Source organism: Eptesicus fuscus, chromosome 9 (assembly GCF_027574615.1).
Source record: "Eptesicus fuscus isolate TK198812 chromosome 9, DD_ASM_mEF_20220401, whole genome shotgun sequence".
NCBI lineage: Eukaryota > Metazoa > Chordata > Mammalia > Chiroptera > Vespertilionidae > Eptesicus > Eptesicus fuscus.
Window position 1 is genome coordinate 16,970,712 of NC_072481.1, and position 24,544 is coordinate 16,995,255.

The window sequence follows — 24,544 nt, forward strand, 5'->3', positions numbered from 1 at the left end:
ACCAGTAAACAGGTGCCCCCCGTCGCCTCGCCCGCCCAGGTCCGGCCGCGCCCGCCCGCCCGCCCGCCTGCCGCAGCCCTCAGCCCGCCGCCGTTGCCGCCGCCGCCGCCTCCGTTGCCTCTGCCGGGCTGTGCCTCAGACTGTCAGATAAAGCGGCGGACTGAGCCAGCGGGGCGGCGATCACGGCCCGGGCCGGACATGGCGGCGCTCTACGCCTGCACCAAGTGCCACCAGCGCTTTCCCTTCGAGGCGCTGTCTCAGGGGCAGCAGCTGTGCAAGGTGCGCGGGCCGGGGCGGCGGTCATGGACTGGGACGCTGGAGGCGCGGGCCGGAGCTCCCCGTCTGCGGGGACGCCCGGCGAGGGGGCCCCGGCTCAGGGCGTGGCAGGCTCGCCGAGCTGAGGAGCCGCACCCTTCCCGCTGGGGGCTGGCGGGGCTAGTGGGGGAGTCCCAGACCCGGTCCGGGCCCCCTTGGCGGCGTGTCCGGCTGCTTAGCAACCGCGGGGTGTTCTCGGACCCCGGGAGGGCGGGGGAGTGGACAGCGGGTCCCCGGCTTGGCCCCAACCAGCCGCGCTGGAGATCCTCCTGGGGCCGGCTGGCTTGGCCGCCGCCGCGGGATGCCGCCTGGCTGCCGGCGGAGGGGACCCCTGCCCCGCCTGGGACCTAACTCCAGAGTTGGGTGCTGCCTGAGAAGAGTGCCTCGAACTCGGGCGCCTCCCAGACACTTGTCAGCCGGTCTCCGAGTCAGAGGTGGAGAGGGGTTAGAAAAGGCCCACCACAGTCAAGCGCACGAAGCAAAAGGATGATTTTTCTCAACATCCAGTTGCTGACCTCGGTCCTCATCCTAACCAGCTGTTGGTCAGTTTTTGCCCTTGAAGGTTTAAGTTCTCTTTTTCGTTTTAAGTTGCTTCATCCTGCTTTGCCTATTCAAGGGGAGAGAAGAGCTGTGAGGCGACAGTTAAAAGTCTCCAAGCTGGCTTTAAAAATTACAGGATACAGGAGTCTTACATACGTAAGCAATGATGATTTTAATCCAGCATTTTCGTTTCACAAGTGAAGCTGCTCAAAAATCACCCAGTGGTAGTGGCAGAGCTAGATTGGAATCCAGGGCTTCTGACTCCAGCCTTGGGCTTATTCATACAGACGTTTGTTTTACAATTTATGACTACTGAGTAGTTGCATATAAAGTCTGACTTATCTCCCATGTCAATGCAGGTCAGTGATGCCAGTATTACAGAGGGAAAAAATAAGGCCCAGAATGTTGAAGTGACTCCCCGAAGCACAGTGGCTCCGCAGGGGTCCTGAAGGCTGTTTCCATGTCTGACCGCCTATTAAAATTACATCCTCATTTCATTTCAGGAATGTCGGATTGCACACCCTGTTGTGAAGTGCACCTACTGTCGGACGGAGTACCAGCAGGAGAGGTACAGTTTTTGTTGACCATGAAAAATGTGAATAGGCTTTTTTCCTCTTAAAACTTGTAATCAGTTTCATTTTACACAGATTCTGCAGTTTTTTTGTTCCTCTCCATGGACATTTTTAGTAAAAGGTGAAAGATTTAGCTCTGACTGGATGGATTAGCTGTTGGGGCCTTGTCCCTTACACCAAAAGGCAGGGGGGTGGGGTTTGATTCCCAGCCACGATGGCAACCAATGGATGTGTCTCTCTCACATCGCTGTTTCTCTCTCTATGTCTCTCCTCCTCCCTTTCACGCTCTCTAAAAATCAATAAGGAGCCAAAACCGGTTTGGCTCAGTGGATAGAGCGTCAGTCTGTGGACTGAAGGGTCCCGGGTTCGATTCTGGTCAGGGGCATGTACATTGGTTGCAGGCACATCCCCGGTGGGGGGTGTGCAGGAGGCAGCTGGTCGATGTTTCTCTCTCATCGATGTTTCTAGCTTTCTATCCCTCTCTCTTCCTCTCTGTAAAAAAAAAAATCAATAAAATATATTAAAAATCAATAAGGAAAAATATCCTCTGATGAGGATTGATTTTAAAAAATCTATAAAAAAAACATATCCTCGGGTGAGGATTTTTTTTAAAAGACAAAAGATTTATGTGATCTGAAGAAAAAAGAGTATGATTCTGCAGTTTGTTTAATATATTTTTATTGATTTCAGAGAGGAAGGGAGAGAGAGAGAGAGAGAGAGAGAGAGAGAGAGAGAAACATCAATGATGAGAGAGGATCATTGATTGGCTGCCTCCTGCATGCCCCCCACTGGGGATCAAGCCCGAAACCCGTGCATGTGTCCTTTGTGGGAATCGAATCTGGGACCCTTCAGTCCACTGGCCCACACTCTATCCACAGAGCCAACCAGCTAGAGCTGCAGTTTTTTATTATAACACATTGATGGGTATGAAATACACATGTTCCCTAGTTATGTCTAATTTTGATGGTTTAAAAAAATTTTTTTAAGAAAAAATTTTTGGCCAAAACCGGTTTGGCTCAGTGGATAGAGCGTCAGTCTGTGGACTGGAGGGTCCCGGGTTCGATTCCGGTCAGGGGCATGTACATTGGTTGCGGGCACATCCCCGGTGGGGGGGGGTGCAGGAGGCGGCTGGTCGATGTTTCTCTCTCATCGATGTTTCTGGCTCTCTGTCCCTCTCCTTTCTTCTCTGTAAAAAATCAATAAAATATATTTAAAAAAATTTTTTTTTGTTGACTTTTAGAAAGAGAGGAAGGTAAAGGGAGAGAGAAACACAATGTGAGAGTGAAACATCAATTAGCTACCTTCTGCACTCTCTACCTGGGCATGGGCCCTGACTGGGGATCCAACCGGCAACCTTTCAGTAAACCAGAGGACATCCAACCAACTGAGCCACCTAGTTATGCCTAATTTTGATGGCTTAAATTTTTTAAGTTAACTTTTCTTCAGATCCTTGATCATTTTATATTGTGGTTATAATCTTTATGACACTCAGAAACCACAGGAGTTAAACATGAGCCTTATGTTCCAGTATGTCTATATACAGAGTTTGAAGAAGTTATGAGCCAAAAGAAGATGCTTTTGGAAATGTGGCAATCCTGGAAAAGGATTTGTTAGTTCTATTCACATTTGAAACTTGTTTTAAAAAGTGTGAAAAACACTTAGGTACTTAGGTATGAATAAACACATCTTTGCGGGGGCGGGTGTTTTTCTATAGCAGTAAAGTGATTTGTGGTGTATTAGTATAAGTTCAACCTTTGTGGAACTGCAGCTGTAAGCCACAGTGCCTTAAGCATGGTTGGTCCTATTTGCTAGCTCACACATGGAAACGTATGGAATATACTCTAGAAGCTTTAATTTTTAGCTTTTATATTTAGGTTTAGGATTCATCTTTAATTTTTGTGTGTGGGGTAAAATAAGAAGTTTGACCCTTAATTCATACCATACATAAACATTAATTCAAGATGGATCATGGAAATAGTTTTACTTTGCATGTTTTCTAAGATGTTGGGAACACTTGTATATATTGATAATATATCCCACCTCTTCAATAATAAATATAAGTATATACCAAAATATCAGCATCACAGAATCACTGATGCTAACCCCCTTTTTAGAGGTCTCTCAATGTACTTCACTTCTTGTACTGCCTTCTTAAAATCACAGAAAGTTGCCCTGGAAAATATTTTCTTTGAATGTCTCGTTTTAATTTAAATGTTTTCTATTTTGAGATTTTTCTTTTGTCTCTTTTAACTTTATGGTCACTTTCATAGGAATTGTATGGTAAAATAATCATAACATAGTGAATAGGCTGGATTCACTATGTTATAATTTTGTGTGATTTTATTTTTATCTCCAGAATATTGTTTAAACTGTTCTTGCACATCAGTCACTTGTTTGTACATCCCTTTTTGAAGTTAGACTTTATTTGAAGATGATTTTTGCCCCCCCAAGGTGGTTTATCAGTTCAGGCATATAGGTAATATTATGTATGAACTCTGGCAAAGGACATTTTTATTTTTGTCAGTCTTTGGCTCTTGGACAAATTGGAAATATTGACAAAATATCTGGCCATAGTATCTATATCGCCACATGTGGGATTTTCATATTTTTTTACTGATAGAGGGGAGTATAGATAAAGAAAGGTAAACATGGATACAATTTCTGAGTTTCTATTTCAAACATATATTTTATCTTAACCTCCAATTTATCAACTGTTCATCTGAACTAAGGAGGATTAATTTCTTTTCTGCTAGTCCAATTCAGTCTAATATAACATTCCTTTTAAAAAGTGTATTTTATTATTATTTTTTTTTATAAACTTGAGAGAGAGAAACATCAGTGTGATAGGCTGCCTCCCACACGCACCACAACAGGGGATCGAACCTGAAACCTGGATATGTGCTCTGACTGGTAATCAAGCCCGCCACCTTTTTGGTGTATGGGATGACACTCCAGCCAACTGAGCCACACCAGCCAGGGCTCTTTGGTTGATTCTTTTTTTTTTAGAATGTTTTTATTGATTTCAGAGAGAGGAAGGGAGAGGGCTAGAGAGAGAAAAACATCAATGATAAGAAAGAATCATTGATTGGCTGCATCCTGCATGCCCCCTACTGGGGATTGAACCCAAAACCCGGGCATGTACCCTGGCTGGGAATCGAACCATAACCTCCAGGTTCCTGGGTCTATACTCAACTACTGAGCCACACCGGCCTGGCCTTTGGTTGATTCTTGTATGTGTCCTGACTGGGGTCAAACCCGCAACCTTGGTATATCAGGTTGATACTCTAACCAACTTACCCAGCCAGGGCTTTAACATAATATTCTTTTGAGGTTCCTCGCCATATCTGATAATTTTACTTAGAGATGTCATAATCATAAATAACTCACTATTTTAAACCAAAGAATCATTTTATCTGAGTTAATAAAATTAATAACTACAAAATGATTAAAAGAGCTCTTGGCCAGATACTCAACCTTCAGATAACCAGATGTCCAGACTATTATATTTCACCTTGGCACAAAGCAGTGAGCAAATTGCTTGGGCTTAAGGAGGAATCAGTGTTCAGATGTCCTAATAAAACAACTTTTTTCTTATAGAAGCCTTGTGTCTCTTTCTTCCTTTACAGTAAAACCAGTACAATATGCAAGAAATGTGCTCAGAATGTGCAGTTGTATGGAACGGTAAGTAGTTTTCTGTGTACCTAACAGTAAGTGCTCAGGTCTCTTAGAACCTTACATTCTGTGGACTATTAATGTAATTACATATTTTTATTAAAGAACTAGTTATGTGTAAATACTTTCTCATAAAAATTTATCTAGTGTTTGAATTTTCAAACTCAGCTAATACTTAGTTTTGAGGAGTTCTGTATTTATAGTCACTGTTTGAGGATTGTGATTCTAATTTTCCCGAGAGGCTACAGTAACCAGTATGGAAAGAGAAGGAGAAAGATGGATTCTATGACTTGACCTCTTTGTTTGGTAGCAGTCAACTATTCTTTTTTTACCCCCATTGATTTTCAGAGAGAGTGGAAGAGAGGTGGGGAGGGTGGGGGGAGAGAGAGAAAGAGAAAAACATCAATGTGAGAGAGACACATAGATTGGTTGTCTCCTGCACGTGCTGGACTAAGGCCAGGAATCAAATCTGTAACCCAGGTACCTGTCCTTGACTGGAATCAAACCCAAGACCTTCGGTGCATAGGCCAATGCTCTAACCACTGAACCAAGCCAGCCATTGATGAGTGATTTTTTTTTTTCCTCTCAGGGTGAGGAGTTCAGTATACTATGGTCTTGTAGGCGTTTCTTTCAACATGTTTATACAATGATGAGAGGCCTGATGCACGAAATTCGTACAAGGGCCTTGGCCCCAGCCCGCCACCACTGCAGCTTGCGGCCTCTGTCGCCTCTGCCTCGGACCCGCCTATTGTGGCTTTGTCCAGAAAAAAGGATATCCAGTCTAATTAACATGTTATGCTTTTATTATCTATCTATACTAATAAAAGGATAATATGCTAATTAGACTGGGAGACCTTCTGGACATCCTTCCAGACAAAGCCATGGTGGTGGGGCTGAGGCAGAGGTGGTTAGGGGCAATCAGGCCAGGAGGGGAGGGCAGTTGGGGGTGATCAGGCTGGCGGGGGGAGGGGCAGTTGGGGGCAAGCAGGCGGGGGTAGTTGGGGGCAATCAGACCGGCAAGGGGGGGCAGTTGGGGGTGAGCAGGCCGGCAGGCAGAGTAGTTAGGGGTGAACAGGCAGGCAGACAGGTGAGCAGTTAGGAGCCAGCAGGGATCGGGCCTAAACTGGCAATCGGACATCCCCCGAGGGGTCCCAGATTGGAGAGGGTGCATGCCGGGCTGAGGGACACCTCCCCCTCCCCCGTGCATGAATTTCATGCACCAGGCCACTAGTTATAGATAATGGAAAAGAGGCCTTTTCCAGAAAATTGGAAGTACTTGCTGGTTTCCTCAAAGAGCTGGTTCTGTCCCAGCATATACACCAATGGGTTTTTGTTATTTGTTCATTTATGTACTTTAAAATTAATAGTCCTTCACATAAAAACACTTTACATAGTGCTAGGAATTGGACTTCACTTGATCCATCAATATAAAAGGAAACTTAGGAAGTTTTACCATGACTATGTAATACGAATAATTGCTTTAAAAAAGGCATTGGTTGAAAGAACTAAAAAAGGCATTGGTGTTTTATATGATACTTACTTGACCCTTTTTTTCCCCTCTTTTAGCCCAAACCATGTCAGTATTGCAATATAATTGCAGCATTTATTGGTAACAAATGCCAGCGCTGCACAAATTCAGAGAAGAAGTATGGACCGCCGTATTCTTGTGAACAGTGCAAGCAGCAGTGTGCATTTGACAGGAAAGATGACAGAAAGAAGGTAAATCTCTGTGTTTTTCTTGATTTTTTTTTCCCTTTCAGAGACATGAAAGTGAGCTAATTGTGTTAAAAAGACCTATAACAGAAATAATGTATTATAGAATTGTGCACCTGAAACATATATAACTTTATTAACCATTGTCACCCCCAATAAATTCATTAAAAAAAAGAGAGATAACAGAGAAAGGTTTCTCACTTCCACTCCTAGTTCTGTTATTGACCTCAAAGAAGATACTCAGCCTTTGTTTACTCCATTATCAAATGTGGACCCTTACATCTAACATCTCATGAGTTAGTATTTCATGAGAACCTGAATTATAGTGATCAATATCCCACATAAGTGAACTGGTGATTGGCAGAATTCTATAGAACTCTGTAAAGGAGAGATTGTGACTCAAGAGAGTTGTACTATCAGTTTTATTGTCTGGCTATTTATTTATTTTTACTCCTCATCTGAAGATATGTTTGTTTTTATTATTATTGGTTTGAGAGAGAAATATCGATGTAAGAGAAATATTGATCGGTTGCCTCTCTTACGTGCCCAACTGGGGATCATACCTGTAACTTGGGTATGTGCCCTGACCAGGAATCTAACCTGCCACCTTTTGGTGTATGTGATGACACTCCAACCAACTGAGCCACACTGGCTAGGCTAATGTCTGGCTCTTTAAATGTTTCTATCTGTTGAAGTTAAGGATCACAAGAATATGACATAAAGGCAAGCTATATGTGAAATGATGGTACTTTGGTGGAATTAAAATGGCATAGCGTGTTTGGTTTTTTTCTGTTTAAAGCCCCCCAGTGAGTTCCAATTGCACTTAAAATAAAACCCAAACTCCTTCCATGGTTTACAAGGCCCATATCTGACTCTCAGTCTCATCTGCCATCACACTCCCCACTTCTTACCTTGTTCCAGCCATACTGGCCACCTTTTAGTCCTTCAGACATGGCAGTCTCGTTTTCACCTTTGCCTGATACACCCTTCTCTTAACTGGTATCTTATGTCACATTTCAGCTCAGCTGCCACTTCCTTACAAAGGCTTTTACTAATTCCCTCAGTCACTCTTTATCATATTACCCTGTTTTATTGTCTTCATAGCATGTAACATTATGATAAATTATATCATATGCTTAAATGTTTGTCCACACCCACTAGAATGTGAGGTCTTTTTAAAAAATATATATTTTTATTGATTTCAATGAGGAGGCTGGGCATAGAATGTGAGGTCTTTTTAAAAATTATTATTATATTTTTTTACTGATTTCAGAGAGGAAGGGAGAGAGAGAGAAACATCAATGAGGAGAGAGAATCACTGATTGGCTGCCTCCTGCTCGCCCCCTATTCAGGGGGGTGCGGATCGAGCCCGCAACCCGGGCATGTGCCCTTGGCCGGAATTGAACCTGGAACCCTTTAGTCCGCAGGTTGATGCTCTATCCACTGAGCCGAGATCTTTACCTATCTTGTTCTCTGCTCTATTTTCTGCATTCTGGCACATAGTATGTGCGCGCTCTCTCTCTCTCTTTCTCTCTGTGTGTGTATATGTATATATATAGATGGGATAGATAGATTTTCAATTGATAAGATTTTACATTATTGAAAACTATCTCCTCACCCTTTTAGTTGTCTTATCTAGCAAGGCCAAAATATTAATATGTATCTTCTAGGTTACTGTTATTTATTGAGAAAAATTATGGTTCTCATTTTCTACTACTTAAAAAGTGACTGAACTGATTGTTTAATGAAGTGTAATTGACATACAAAATTATATTAGTCATAGGTGTAAAACAATGATTTGAAATTTGTGTATATTGCAAAATGATCACAATAAGTCTAGTTAACATTCATCACTATGGATAGTTACAGAATTTTTTTTCTTGTGATGAGAACTTTTAAGATCTACCTTCTTAGCAACTTTCAAATATACAATACAGTGTTATTAACTATAGTCACCATGCTGTACATTACATTCCCAGGACTCATTTTATAACTGAACGTTTGTACCTTTTGACTACCCATTACACCTCCTCCCAACCCTACCTCTGGCAACCACCAATCTGCTTTCTTCAATAAATACTGTTTGAATAAAAAAATTCAATACAGCCGAAACCGGTTTGGCTCAGTGGATAGAGCGTCAGCCTGCGGACTGAAGGGTCCCGGGTTCAATTCCGGTCAAGGGCACGTACCTTGGTTGCGGGCACATCCCCAGTGGGGGGAGTGCAGGAGGCAGCTGATCGATGTTTCTAACTCTCTATCTCTCTCCCTCTCTATAAAAAAAATCAATAAAATATATTTTTAAAAAAATTCAGTACAGCCCGAGTTGGTTTGGCTCAGTGGATAGAGCATCAACCTGTGGATTAAAGGGTCCCAGGTTTGATTCTGGTCAAGGGCACATGCCTAGGTTTCTGGCTCACTCCCTAATGGGGAGGGTGCAGGAGGCAGCCAATCAATGATTCTCATCATTGATGTTTCTATCTCTTCCTTCCTCTCTGAAATCAATAAAGAAATGTATAAAATACATATATATATATATATATATATATTTAATTCAGTTCAAAAACTATTTTTCAGTGCCCAAAGGTGCTTTTCTAAGATGCTTAGGCTCTCAAGAGCTGACTTTCTGCTAACCAAATTTACTATGGGAGAATATAACTTTCCAGTGACCAGGATACTCCTGCCTACCAACCAGGGTACCTCTTCCCTGAATCAAGGTACTGCAGAAGCTGAGTTAATAATCATATAATAATAGTTGGAGCACAAGCTTTGCAGTCCCTCAGACCTGGGCTAGCTGAATGGTCTGGGCAAGTTAGTCTTGATATGCATCAATTTAATCATTCCAGTGGGAATAATAATAGCTAGTTGACAAGGACATAGGGAGATTTTATTGAGATAGGTATATAAAACTTATTTTTGAGCTTTGCACTTAATATAACTCAATTAGTACTTATATTATGATTAATTATATTACATTAGAATTCCCACAACTGATTTTTCAGTTAATGCTGCACAGAGGCACCCCAGTTTCAGAGGATTATGGAAGCCCTTCTGCTTTCCTAGCCCTGTGCCCTTCTCCCTGGTGCAGAGCAGTTTCTGCTCAAAGGGACTAACTTTTTCTAATTCAGAGTGCTACTACCAGGGACTGGGGCCCTCGAATCTACTCGTTTATTTGTCTTTTTCCTGAGATATGCTATCTGAGGAAAGATATATAGCATACCATTTTGTGAGCCATTTGTAAGGTATTAAAACTGAAATATAAATTTTATGTTTTATCTCCTGTCTTCTTTCTGCTGTGAATTTTCCTAACTAGCACCATGGAGATATTTGTATCTTTTTAAATTCTTGGAACTTTCCTCTGGTCTCTGTTTGTTAAGTTGAAGAAAACCCAACAAAAAGATACATAAAATTAGCAACTCATATTTATTAAGCAATTTTTTTTATGCGCCTGGCACCATGCTTTATGCACATTATGTCACTAATCCAACAGCCCTCTGAAGTAGGTCCTATTAATCCCCCATTTTACAAATGAAGAAATTGAGCCCCAGAGAGCTCAAGTGACTTGCATAAGTTCACACAGCTCATAAATGGCAGAGCTGGACTTAGCTCAGAGGTTCTAGCTCCCTATATCCATGTCCTTTGTTTCATCTTTATCTTGTCTCCTTGTCTTTCAGGTAGACGGGAAATTGCTGTGCTGGCTGTGCACACTTTCATACAAGCGGGTCCTTCAGAAGACCAAAGAGCAGAGGAAGCACCTAAGCAGCTCCTCCCGTGCCAGCCACCAGGAGAAGGAGCAGTACAGTCGGTTGAGTAGTGGCAGCCATTATAACAGGTAACCCCCTTATGCATAAGATAGGCCTAGAGGTGCTGATAGGTCAGATGTAATGCTCACACAAATAGCCATAGAAGATACCATTATGTATACATTTTTCTTTTTTTTTTTTCTCTCTCTCTCTCTAGTAGTCTATGGAGGAATCTACTTTGTCATATTTTATAATTCATATGTTTTCCAAGAGCCACAGAGACTTTATGAGTTGTCAGAATTTTCTGACTTGGTTTGTATTGTGTCTGAAGAGTCTGTGAACTTACTCCACTTTCACATGTAATGGTCTCCTCACCCTTAGAGTGGATTATTGCCCTGGAAAATTGGTCATGCCACTTTCTGAAGGACGCAGCTTTCTGGCCAGGAGGTTGATAGATGTTCTAGGTTTTTCCTGGTAGTGTTGTGAAGAGTTCTGGCTCTGGATTGAATCATGGCTTTTCCAGGTTCTCTACATGAGAACTTGGACAAGTTTTTCATCTGTAAAATGAGAGAAATAATAGCATTACCTCATGGAGTTGTTATGAACATAAATTATATAGTTCATGCATAGTGATTAGTTTTATAACTGGCATATAGGAAGCATTTGATACATTTTAGTTACTCCTGTTTATTATTACTAATATGATTTTATTTATTCATATAGCAAACATTAAGTTGGGCCAGGGACTCTGCTAGGAATGCAGAGATGAATAAAGGAATCATGCTGCTCACCAAAAGTGTGCAGTCTGGTAGGGAAGGCAGACCTGTAATCAAATCATGGCAGTATAGTTCTGTGGAAGCATGGAAACATTAATTCCACAGTGGAAACGTCATGATATAGGCATGAGAGGCAGTGGTAAATAACTGCCTTATGAAGTCAGGCAAGGAAGGCGGGGAGAAGAGCTGGTGTTGGAACTTTATCTTAGGATGTTAGAATCATCAGATAAGGAATGGGCAGAGGCATTCTAGGCTGAAGGAATAGCATTTGCACAAAGACATAGAGGATGTGAAACTACGTGGAACTCTGGTGAATTGAAAATCCTTTTATGTTATTGGAGCTTATGGTTAGGAGCTGGGAAATGGGAGGAAAAGGGATTCTCAGATCTAGTAAGGAACATGAACTTAATCATGGGGTTAATAAAAAAATTAACCCTGATTATTGTGGAGAATACATTAAAGGAAAAAAAGACTGGGGGCTAGTTAAGTTTTTTTTTATTGTTGTTTATTTGTTTTTGTAAAGTCCAGGTGAGAGATGTTAATTCAAGAACCTCACTGAGGCCCTGCTCACTGTGGCTCAGTTGGTTGAGCGTCCCATGCACCAAGTTTGCTGGTTCTCCTGCAGCCCCAATAGATGTTTCTCTTGTTTCTCTCTCTCTCTCTCTCTCCCCCTCCTTCCTTCCTTCCTCTCTCTCTAAAATCAATAAAAACATGTATTTTTTAAAAAACAGAACACAAACTTCACTGAGGCAGTGGCTTCAAAGAGGCAGATTCAGGAAGATACTTTAGAGCAGGGGTGGGAAATGTCCAATCCCATCATTTGGTCTGGCCCTGCCAAGGCAAGAGCAGGCTGATTTTTAAGTTGATCATTTTGTATGGCCCACAAATGATGTTATAAACATCCAAATGGCCCTTGGCAGAAGAAGGGTTCCCCACCCCTGCTTTAGAGGGAGAATTAGATAATTTGATGAACATATAGATAGGCAGGAACTGGGTGAGTAAAGGATAATTCTCAGGTTTCTTAGATTCTTAACTTACAGAAAGTATAGGAAGGGGAGAAGAGACGTTCAGTTTTGAAAAGGTGAGTTTGTTGAAGCATCAAAAAGAATTATTTAGTGGGAATTTAGCCTGTAACTCAGAAGAGAAGTTTGGATATGGGCCATTAGTTACACTTGTCATTGAGAACAGAGGTTATTTAAAATGCAGATTCCTGTGGTCCCACCTCAGGGTTTAATTTAGTAGGATCTAGGATAGAATCCAGGAATCTCCATTGTTTTATAAATATCCCAAATGATTCTTATGTAGGTGATCTGAGGAACACTGTTTCCAACATTATGATAGATAGTTATTGATATAACTCATGTTGGAGTCTGAGAACAGAACTCTAGAAGCATTCAAGAAGGATGGACTGAATATATTTGATATCCAAAATATATAAACATACAACTCAATAGCCAAGAAGAAAAAAAGAATACAATTTAAAAATGGATAAAGGGCCCAGATAGACATTTTTTCAAAGAAAACATATAAATGGTCAATAGATACATGAAAAGGTGCTAAATATCACCAATTGTCAGGGGAGTGCAAATCAAAACCACAATGAGATATCACCTCACACCTGTTAGGATGGTTATAAAAAATTCAAGAGATAACAAATGTTGGTCTGATTGTAGAGAAATGGGAACCCTTATACACTGTTAATGGGAATGTAAATTGGTACAGCCACTGTGGCAAAAAATATGGTAGTTCCTCAAAAAATTGAAAATAGAACTACCATATGATCCAGCAGTCACTTCTGGGTACATATCCAAAGGAAATAAAATCAGTATCTCAGAGATAGATCTGCAGCTCCAATTCATTGCAGCACTTTACACAATAGCAAAGATGTCCAAACAACTTCAATGTTTTTCAACAGATGAGTGGATAAAGAAAATATGGTATATTTATGGAACATTACCTATATATATATATAAAAGCCAAGCAACCGACCAGAATGACAGAATGCCTGGAATGACCAGTCGCTATGACATGCACTGAGGGGGTGGGCCCCGATCGGCCCCTCTCAACCTCCCATGGCTCCTCCCCCTGGCTGGCCAACCTCCTGCAGCCCCTCCCCCACCAGCTCCACCCCAATCGGCCCCCCCACCCCAATTGGGGGTGGGGCCTACCAGCCCCACCTCCCATGGCCCCTCCCCCCGGCTGGCCCAGCCCCACCCGTGCATGAATTCGTGCACCGGGCCTCTAGTTCAGCCATAAAAAGGAAGGAAATCCTGCCATTTGTGACAGTATGGATGAACCTGAAGGCATCGTGCTAAGTGAAAAAAGAGAAAGAGACTATGGTATAACTTTATGTGGAATCTTTTATTAAAACCGATTTCATAGAAACAGAATAGAATGGTGTTTGCTAGGTGCTGGAGGAGTGGGAAATGAGGAGATATAGGTCAAAGGGTACAAACTTTCAGTTATAAGAAGAATAAGTTCTGAGGATCTAATATATATCAGTGACTATAATTAATAAGGTATTATACACTTGAAAGCTGCTGAAAGTAGATCTTAAGCATTTTCATCATAAAAAAATAAAAGTTAACAATGTGCGGTTATGGGTGTATTAATTATCTTGATCTTGGTAATCATTCCATAAGTATATTTATATCAAAACATCACATTGTACATTTTACATATATACAATTATATTTGTCAGTTATTCCTTAATAAAGTTGGGGGAATAAAAGGATGGCATGGTTAGTGGTGTCAGATAATTGGAAAGAGGTCAAGTGAGAAAGGGTCTGAAGTATCCTTTAACCCTTTGCACTCACTTGCTTTTTTCTTAATTCCTTTATTCTAATGCTAACCATGTCGAGTCACACTCGACATCCGAGTGCAAAAGGTTAAGTTTAGCAATTAGACAACTGTTAAAGCAAAAGGGTTGCAAACCAGTTTTAGAGGATGAACTTATTACTTACAGCTAAAACTGATTTTTAGCATTATTGTGGGACTCAGACACCAGTAGATTCACAGAGATATAGTGAAGAAAAACGAGTTCAAATATGTCAACCTGGTGTCTAGTTCCAGCTTTACTATTAATAGCTATACACTGAGTGGCCAGATTACTATGATCTCTGAACGCATAATAATATGGCCACTCAGTGTATATCCTATATAATAAAAGGCTAATAAGCAAATTGTCCCTTCAACCAGGAGTTCGACCAGCCGGCAGGCCAGCCCATGTCCCTTTCCCCTGGCCAGGCTGGCTGGACCCCACCCATGCACGAATTCATGCACCGGGCCTCATATATATGTGTGTGTGTGTGTGTGTGTGTGTGTGTGTGTGTACATACACACACATATATATACTGAGTGGCCAGATTATTATGTGTTCAGAGATCATAATAATCTGGCTACTCAGTGTATATTCTTAGGTAGCTCATTAACATTGATGAGCCTCAGTTTCTGCAAAGTAGAAGTAATATCTTGCATATACCTCACAGCATATGAAACATTAAATGTAAAAGTATTTTTTAAACTGTAAGATAGATTTATACTTCTTACTGAAGTTTTATTGACTGTTCTCCGTAATTAATAAGGCAGGTATTAATTTTATATTTAATTGAGGCTAAGAATTTGGGGGGCCTATGGAAACCAACCACCCATACATCCAGGACCTATGAAATCAACACCTTGGTGAATTTTGATAATCAAGAATAAATAGCTCTTGCAAAGAAGGGCTATATTATTATTGGTCCCACTTGTCACTTTCATTGTGATATTTTATTATTTTTTTATTTCTAACGTGTATCTCTCTGTTTTTGCCATTAAAAGCCAGAAAACACTTTCTACGTCTTCAATTCAAAATGAAATCCCAAAGAAAAAGTCCAAGTTTGAGTCAATCACAACCAATGGAGACAGGTGAGCCAATTGGAGTGTGTGTGCATGCTTCCATTTGAAATGCATACACAGTTCCTGAAACAGGAATATATTTTAGGGTGTGCTTGGAGCTAATGTATGGTTAGCTCTTAGGGTTGCTACACCAGCTACTTGATATCTTATAAATAAGCAGTACTGATATTTATTTATAAATCTAACCTTGTTATTAAATAATAGGCAGGAACATATAACTGGATTTAATAGCAGTCATATTCTGCAACCCACCAATAACTCACCACACTAATTCTAAGAAGTCAACAGCTAGATGCCTTTCTTTATGATCTGTGCCTGTAGCCTCCTCCAGGCAGGATAGGAGGCAGTCTTGAGAGGCAGGGCAGAGACAAGTTAGAGTTAAGGTAGTGTTATTCAGTCTAAGGGATGATCCAGGCCTCCTTAGCCTACAGAAAGACAGTGCAATGCAGATGCTAGATCAGGAGAGAAGGAGATGCATTTAAATATTTTTGTTTCATTTTAAGCCTGTCTAAATGTATATTTTTATGCCTTTCATCCCTCCTTCTCAACGATGCTTTCTTTTACAGGCTGCACTGTCCTAATACCTAGAGTGTCCCATCTGTATTGGTGCAGTGGATTGCTTCCCAACAGAGTATTAGAACCAACCATTTTTTTGTTTCTCCATGGGCCCAGCATCCTGAAGTGTTACCAACTGATACACTGTCCCCTGAATCCTTGAAATTATTTCCATTCAGAAGAGTCTTCCCAGTCTCAGTTCTCCCTTCCAGCCAGTGGTGGATTTGGGAACAGACCAGCCTATAGGATTACCAGGGCTGAATTTTGCTTATTTAATGGGGTACAAAGTGTCTGTGAAGTTTACTCTTTCTTATTACCTCTGCAAGGTGTCTTTTTAACAACTAGCCTCATTGATTTTAAACTTCTCAGATAGTGTTAGTGGGAGGAATCTGTTGAAAACCCAGGTTGACATTGACGCGGGATTTTGCCACTTCTTTGTTCCTTCCCTAACTAAATGTCCAGAATTCATGCCCTGGCCAGGTGGCATGGTTGCTTGGAACAACATCCCAATATCCTGAGATTACGGGTTCAATCCCTGGTTGGAGCACATGCAGGAATCAACCAATAAATGCATGAATAAGTGGAACAGCAACAACAAAAGTTACAGAATTCTTGATATTGGAAGTGTCAGTCAGCAGACCAGTTGTAGTGTAGGGAAAATTGGCTTCCTTCCTATTAAATTCATCTTTTATCATTTTTTGAAAGGACTGACTGTTCATTCCTGGGATGGAATGCAGCAGCTTCTTAGCTGTACCACATCACAGTGCTTTGGGGCAGAAAACAGAGAATCAAAAGAGGAGCTCTATGGGAAGCATTAAAGAAAAATGCATGTGCTTATACTTCTTGATCATTGGTCCAGATTCTAGGGAAATTATCTAATCACAAAAAAATGATGACATTACCCATAAGTAATTGGGGATCTTCAGTGAACCTGAAACAGAATAGGTTGACTCTTGTGAAATGGCATTTATTTTAGTCCTGAATGTGAGAGGAAATGCTGCAGGAATGCTGCAGGTTGTAGCTTGGCTATCTGATGATCACCTTGCCTGCACAGTTGAGCAAATGCTGTTGAGTCTGACGTCTGTGGAACATTGTGCTTAATGCTGGGAATTCAAATAGTGGCTCCTCCCTTGAGCTTGCAGTCAGTGGTCTACAATGTGTCCTCAGGTAGAAAAAAAATTTGCCGAGCATTTATCTCAGTCTGTTGGGACCTTGTATTTTCAGGTATTTCCAGGCGTATTTTCAGTTTGACTCAAACTCATAAAAATTAAGAGCGGGGGGGAAAGAAAAAAGTTTATCCATCCAAGTTATGATTTTTTTTTTCTATCCATTTTTCTACTCAGCTTTTCCCCAGACCTGGCTCTGGACTCCCCAGGCACTGACCACTTTGTCATCATTGCCCAACTGAAGGAAGAAGTGGCCACTCTAAAGAAGATGCTGCATCAAAAAGATCAAATGATTTTAGAGAAAGAGAAGAAGGTATGATTTAATTAGTGCCTCTCAGGCCAGAATGATGACAGGGTAAGCTATGTGGAATAGGGCATGATGCTAACTCTATTTAACTGTTCTTAGTTGGGTACTTAACATTGATGCTTTGAGAGAGATACAGTGGCAAGGTTGGGATATCCTGGGGAGAGGTTTATTGTCTGCTAAGATAACTCATGGCATGGTATCACTGTAATGGATCCACCTCATTCAAGGGGGTTTAGAAAGCTGATTTTCTCAGCATTTGGAGGGAGCTTCCATTTGTCAGGGAGAACTTGTGTTAACCAGGCTTACAGAGAAAATGGATAAAACCACAGTGCTCCCTCTTAATTTACAATACGGCATGTAACTGAATATTATTTTTCTCAGTATGAGCTTCCTTGGAAGGTTGTAATCAGAAAGTGCTAAATGAGCATGGAATTGGGATAGGAGGAGGTAGTTATGTAATTGGAATTTTTAATGCTCTCAGGCTAAGAGAACCTGATGCCTCCATCTCTGTTATTGGGATGGCATGTCCGTGGGACAGTAATACTCAAAATATGTGGGCGAGGTCTCCCTTCTCCCTGGACAGTGTTCAGGTAGGCCTTCCTTTATGACTCTTGTGTCACTTTGCTTCCATTGCTGACAACTCTCTTCCTGAGTGACCCACTTTTTAAACACACTGTGCTCACTTTGGCAGCACATATACTAAAATTGGAACGATATAGAGAAGATTCGCATGGCCCTGTGCAAGGATGACACGCAAATTCATGAAGCGTTGCATATTTGAAAAAAAAAAAAGTTAATATCTCCAGTAAAGTCTTATTCTGTTCTATGAGTCATCCTTCCTCTTTAAGGGGACTTATTCCATCCTTGTTCTGATTCATGTCTAGTATTTCTTATTGCACATTCTTCGAGAGTATCTAATTTTTGCCTTAATATATTAATGAAAATAATAATAGCTAACTTCTGTTGGATGCTTACTATGGGCCTGACTCTATTCTAAGTACTTTATATATATTAACTAATGTATCTTCAAAACAACCCTTTAAGGTAGGAATTATTATTATCATCTTATTTTTTAATAAAGACTTTTAAAATTTCCATTTATTGATTTGAGAGACAGAAAGGGAAGTATTGATTTGTTGTTCCACTTATTTATGCATTTAATGGTTGATTCTTGTATATACCCTAACAGGGGATCGAACCTGCAGCCTTGGCTAATTGGGCCGACACTCTAACCAACTGAGCTACCCCACCAGGGCTATTAATTATCATTATCATTTTATAGATGAAGAGTGCCTCCAATATGTTTTCTCTTAGGGTTCCAATTCCTTCAACTAGCTGTTTTTTCCCTGAGCCTGTATGTTGTCTTGTGCCTGGTTTGGAATGCTGTTACTCATTCCAGGGGCTAACAAAGACGTTTATAACATTAAAACCTTCACATGCAGTCTTTCAATCTAATTTCTACCTCATTTTACAGATGAGAAAATGGATCCAAAGCAAGTAAATGATGTGTCCAATTCACATAACTAAGTAAATGGCAGAGCAAAGGAATGAACTCAAGTCATTCCCACTGTACCGTTCTTTCTGCTGTGCTGTGCTTTCTTCTTCCAGTAAGATGGAGATTCGTGGGAAGAGACCAGTATTCTCCCACTTTACTGCATGACTATCAGATGAAAGTAGACTCAAGTATATTTTATTCATGGACTAGATCAGAATGGCACATAAAAGGATTTTTGCAAAATAGAGACAAAACAAACACTTGTTCCCACTGCTTTGCAAAGTTAGGGTTTAAAAGGAGCAAAAAACAAATAGTAGATTGTTCCCTAAAACTTTCAGGATCAAGGTCACACTCCGTGGCTTGGAATGCAGGCTCTTTCCTGTCCCGCCTTCCTGTCTCTAGCATCATCTGTCATTCCCCATGCACATCAGTCATTAGAACAAGCTCTCAGTTATCGCACACTCTCTGCCTATGCCCTTGCTGTACCCTTTGCTTTGGTACCTTTCTCCTTTCCTCATGTTCCAGTTGCTGCTTGTACCTCAAAACTCATCTTACACCTAATTTCTCTGATTTAAGTAGCTTTTCTCTGTGCTCCTTGAATGACATAGTCAACAGAAGAAGGCCTGGAGTTTGAATTTTAGCTCTGTTACTTGCTAGCCTATATGATCTTGGCTATGTTACCTAGCCCTTTCTAAGCCTTGGTTTTCCCATCTATAAAATGGGAAGAAGAATATTACTCACCACAGGGTTATCATAGTATTGAATGAAGTAACTAATCAGTTTTATTGGAACAGGGTAAAAATTCAGTACATGGAAGCAGCTATTATTCTCATGGATGTTCTCAAATCATCAGTCAGCCTGGCCAGTGTGGTTCGGTGGTTGAGCGTGGACCCAAGAACCAAGGGCACATGCCCGGGTTGTGGACTTGATCCCCAGTAGTGGGTGATGCAGGAGGCAGCCAGTCGATGTCTTTCTCATCGAAGTTTCTATCTATCCCTCTCCCTCCTTCTCTCTCTTAAATCAATGAAAACGTATTTTAAGAAAAAGCATCAGTCAAAGTGTACTATAATCACTAATTTTTTTGGAGGTATACATGAAATTTTTCAAACTTGCTAGTGGTTAAGTATCAGAAATGCTACTACAGGATTTTGTGTCATTTTCAGGAAATCTTTAGAAAAAATAGAATATGGAATTCTCTGGCTTTGATTTAGGTGTGGATCTTCAGGAAAGCCCTGGACTTTATTAATTTGGGGTACTATTTAGTTCTCTGGTAACGAAACATTTTTTATTGCACAGAATTTTATTCTGGTTACTTTGCCTTTTCCCTCAGATCACAGAGTTGAAGGCTGATTTTCAGTACCAGGAATCTCAGATGAGAGCCAAAATGAACCAAATGGAGAAAACCCACAAAGAAGTCACAGAACAATTGCAGGTGATGACTGCTCGTTTTATGTGGTAACTCGTGTGTTTAATGGATTACATTTTAAGTGATCATCTCTTAGATTTATTTTTTCTCCAAGTATTGACAAGTCTAATCCACCGTATACATGTCTTCTATTGTTTCATTCTTAGATGTGTTCTGATCTTTTCCCCTCAAAAACAGAGGAATTAATATTTTCTTTGAATTTGGGATAAAGCAGATGTAATTTCAGATTTCTGAATTATAAATTCTGTTTATTCAGCATATTAGGGCACTCCATGGCTTGTTTGTGTTGCATAAAACATCCGTTTGTAACGGTGGATCCCAGGAGATTGGAGTATATTAATTAACCTCCAGCAAATACCATCTTTCCCCCAAACCTAGCTCTAGAGCTTGCTGTTGTTTTCTCTAAAATATGTTATCTCGCCGAAACCGGTTTGGCTCAGTGGATAGAGCGTCGGCCTGCGGACTCAAGGGTCCCAGGTTTGATTCCGGTCAAGGGCATGTACCGTGGTTGCGGGCACATCCCCAGTAGGGGGTGTGCAAGAGGCAGCTGATCGATGTTTCTCTCTCATCGATGTTTCTAACTCTCTATCCCTCTGTCTTCCTCTCTGTAAAAAAATCAATAAAATATATTTAAAAAATAAAATAAAATATGTTCATCTCTTTCTGACCATCTGCATCTGCCTGCATCTGCATGGAAAATGTATCCGATCCTGTTAAAACATCCTCCTTGCACTTTTTTTTTTTAGGCCAAAAACAGAGAGCTTCTGAAGCAAGCAGCTGCCTTGTCCAAGAGCAAGAAGTTGGAGAAGTCAGGAGCTATAACCTCTCCGTGAGAGACCACAGGAGGTTCCCCAGCAACAGCAATGGGTTCCTGGGTTAGGGTTGGCAACTTGGGAACTCCAAGTTTTCTTAAGAAATCTCTATTTTATTACAGTTAGCCTTTGTGTGATTGCAGTGGGCTGAATGGAAACACCTGGTTTTCACTGTGTTATGACTGCATGCTTGAATGTTTGGAGTTTCAGGCTCTTTTTCTCTCACTCTCACACTCCCAATCCTCTCTCCTCCCTTTCCCCCACCTTCTCACAGTACTACTAGCTCTGTCTCTCTCTGTACTACTTTCTTCTTCTTCTTTTTTTTTTGTGATGGTTACTGCTCAGTGTTATGTGCAGAGTGATTTTTTTGTGTGTGTCCATCATTACATCCTGCCATACCCATGAGCAAATAGTCTGGCATTAATTTCCTATCACTGCCACCCTCTGAACTTTGAAAACTGCCACCTTGAGACTTGGTATAATGGACGAAGCTTTCTCTCTCCAATAAACCTTTTGATTCAGGGTATACTCTTGGGTTTATTTCCAGGTATATTATGTATAAACTTTGTACTATGTATAGCCAGAATTTTATTTATTAAAAAAAAAAAAAAAGAAATTTTCTTGGTAAAGGAATAATGGTAGCCTAGCTTGTTCTTCTTATAAAAGTGATGTCTCTTTTTTTAAAAAAAAAGTCCTACTCTAGCTTTTAGTAAAAATCAAATCTTTTCTTTCTTGTTACCTTGGAGTCTTAAAAACTGATTGTTAAGGTGAAACAATTCAGTGCATAAGTATGGAGTTAAGTGCCTTTTGGAGGATTTCTTGGAAGAGCATTTAAGAAGATACTTAGGGAGGTAGCAAAGATTTGAATGGTCTGTCTTTATAAGTAAGGGCAGACAGAAAGGTTGTCCAGGTTGTACTGGACACTTCCCTCCCCACCCCTTTCCTGATTGTTTTCATGTGACTGATTTTAAATTCTCACACAGCCACTTCTTTTAACAAAAAACCAAAAACCCTTACTTGCTTATATCAGTTGTCATACTTGGCCATTGTCAGAGAACATTTTTTTTACATGAGCAGATTCAAAATGGGATATTTAAACTACAGAGCTTTTTGGGGGTCAGTACAAGCTGCTCAAGTATGAACTCTGAGTTTGGTTGAAAGAAATATCACTGTAACTTCTCCCCTCCTCCCCTTCTCCAGCCTGTATACTCCCTGCTTTTAACAGAAATGCATGGAAAACAGGTGCTGTTCTCAGAAGCAGCTTGGTCTTAGCCAGAATTGTTCATGTCCTATTCTCTCTTCCTGACCCAATAAGCAGGCACGTGGTTTTACTTTTCTAGGAGAGGGGATAAGTTTGCATTGCTAGCCTTACTCTCAGGTTCTCTATATGATGTTTGTGAAAGAAATTAGAGGCATGTAGTGTGTCATGATACAGTAAAACCAACTATCTTGGAATCATTAACGCAGGGGGGTACTTGAGTTAGAGGTAATCATGAGGGGAGATGACATTTGTACCTCAGGCTACCAATATTGTAGCAGGAAGTTTAACTTACTAGGCATTTCCTAGAAGCAAACACTTATCAGTGTGATAGCATTCTCACAAGTGGATCCATGCGTATAATGGGACAGATGTGGAAATGGGAGGCTTCCTTCTGATAAGAGAAACAATAGACCATGCTGTTTCTATATCACTCTAGTAAGGGATGTAATTTTTCCTTCCAAGCAAGGGAAAAGGCAGTGCTAAATAGTTTTATAACTTTTTGAATGAGAAACTTTTAGGTAAAGACAAACTGTCAGATAATATTTTTCAAATGCATATATGTTGACTGTGGGGAAAAGATTATAAAAAAAAAGTTACAGTCATGGTTTTTGTTTAATTTTAAAGACTTGAGAAATTCTGTTACATGAAGTGACAATATAAAAGCATATTTTATACTAAATCTTTTTTTAAGATCTTGGCACTTAATATAAAGCAAATTCACACATTTTCTAACTTTCTACAAGTTCTAAAAAGGGAAGGAAGAAACCTCAGTCTTGCAATTTTGGTTTAAAAAAATCATGACACTGTTTTACCATGAAATTGAGTAGCTAACTTTTGGTAACACCTTTTGTTTATTTGTATGTTTGTGATAATGGACATTTTAAAACAGGAATGTTTTGGTTTGTACAGACTTTGACAAATGTGTGTTAATAAAAATTCATATTGAGTCAAGTATATAATCATTGGTGTGGTTTGGTTTTTTTCTCATTTATTTCTTGCTGGTTCACCAGTAAGTCCTGTGATCCCCTTCAACTTAGAAAACAGTCAGTTTTGACCGGTGGGTGTGGCTCAGCGGTTGAGGACCTAGGAACCAAATGGTCGCCATTTGATTCCCTTTCAATCACCAGTCAGAGCACATGCTTGATCCCCAGTAGGCAGCCCATCTCTGAGATGTTCCTCTCTCATTGATGTTTCTATCTCTTCCTCTCCCTCCCTTCTCTCTAAAAACCAATATAAAACCATATATAGCCCTAGTTAGTTTGGCTAGAGCGTCCGCCTGCAGACCAAAGGGTCCCGGTTTAGATTCCACTCAAGGGCACATACCTTGGATGCAGGCTCCACCCTAGCCTGGGCCCTGGTCAGGGCTTGTGCAGGAGGCAACCAATGGATGTGTTTCTTTCGCATAGATGTTTCTCTCTGTCTTTCTCTAAAAAATCAATGGAAAAATGTCCTCAGGTGAGGATTAACAAATATGCACACACACACAAACACCCATATGTAAAGAAAAGAAAAGTTTGTCTTGCTTGTCAACCTAAAAAATTTAAAGTCTGCCCTGTCCAGTGTGGCTCAGTTGGTTGAGCATCATCCCACACACTGAGGGGTTGCTGGTTCAATTCTTGGTCAGGGCACATGTTTGGGTTGAGGGTCGTCCCTGGTGGTGGGTGTGCAGGGGGCAGCCTCTCATCGATGTTTCTCTCTTACTCTCCCTTTCCCTCTCTTTATTTATTAAAATAAATAAAAATATTTTAAAACAAATTTAAAAGCCTAGCTATGCTAATCGAGAGTTTCATGTCCATCAGGGAACAGCTCATTCTCTTTTGTGATTTTATTTATCCAGTTTAAGTGCTTGCTTTGTCACAAGCACTGTGCTAGGCAGTGAGTATACAGCAGTGAAGAACATCCACAAAGTTACTGACCTCATGTGGCTTCCATTTAAGTGGGATATTGAACAACACCATTGTTCCTTGATTTTATATGTTATCATCATTATTCAAAATATAATATGGGAGGAATCTTAAGGTACGAGTTAAAGGTTTTAGAGATACCATCTTAAGGAGAAGAATGTGTTAGTTTGAAACCTTGGTGTTAGTTTAATAATAGGTACCTTTCAGGTTTTATCACTGTTACAACCTGTTACATTCTATTTTATAGACTCCATGACAACTTATTTTCTCTAAATAAAAGTTTAAGATAGTTTTATTTTGTAGGTGCTGAATGTTTGTGTTCTCCCCAAAATTCATATGTCAAAATCCTAACCCCCAAGCAGGATAGCATTAGGAGGTGGGGCCTGTGGGGGG

At 40.5% G+C, this 24,544-nt stretch overlaps 1 protein-coding gene and 1 non-coding gene across 3 annotated transcripts; both read left to right on the forward strand.

The window, feature by feature from the left end:
• Window positions 1-37: 37 nt before the first annotated feature.
• Window positions 38-23,206, forward strand: FAM76A (family with sequence similarity 76 member A). 2 transcript variants are annotated; one of them, XM_008148005.3, is made up of 9 exons: window positions 41-279; window positions 1,359-1,423; window positions 5,054-5,108; window positions 6,666-6,818; window positions 10,484-10,641; window positions 15,148-15,234; window positions 17,124-17,259; window positions 20,079-20,180; window positions 20,921-23,206. In XM_008148005.3, the coding sequence occupies exons 1-9, from the start codon at window positions 199-201 to the stop codon at window positions 21,005-21,007; spliced, it is 924 nt and encodes a 307-aa protein (XP_008146227.1). In that variant the 5' UTR covers window positions 41-198; the 3' UTR covers window positions 21,008-23,206. The 2 variants fall into 2 exon arrangements, with proteins under 2 accessions (XP_008146228.1, XP_008146227.1); XM_008148006.3 differs by lacking the exon at window positions 15,148-15,234 and having other exon boundaries at window positions 38-279.
• LOC114233969 (U6 spliceosomal RNA) lies at window positions 17,929-18,034 on the forward strand. Its single transcript, XR_003620173.2, has one exon. It is a non-coding gene; the product is annotated as a U6 spliceosomal RNA (small nuclear RNA).
• Window positions 23,207-24,544: the final 1,338 nt, after the last annotated feature.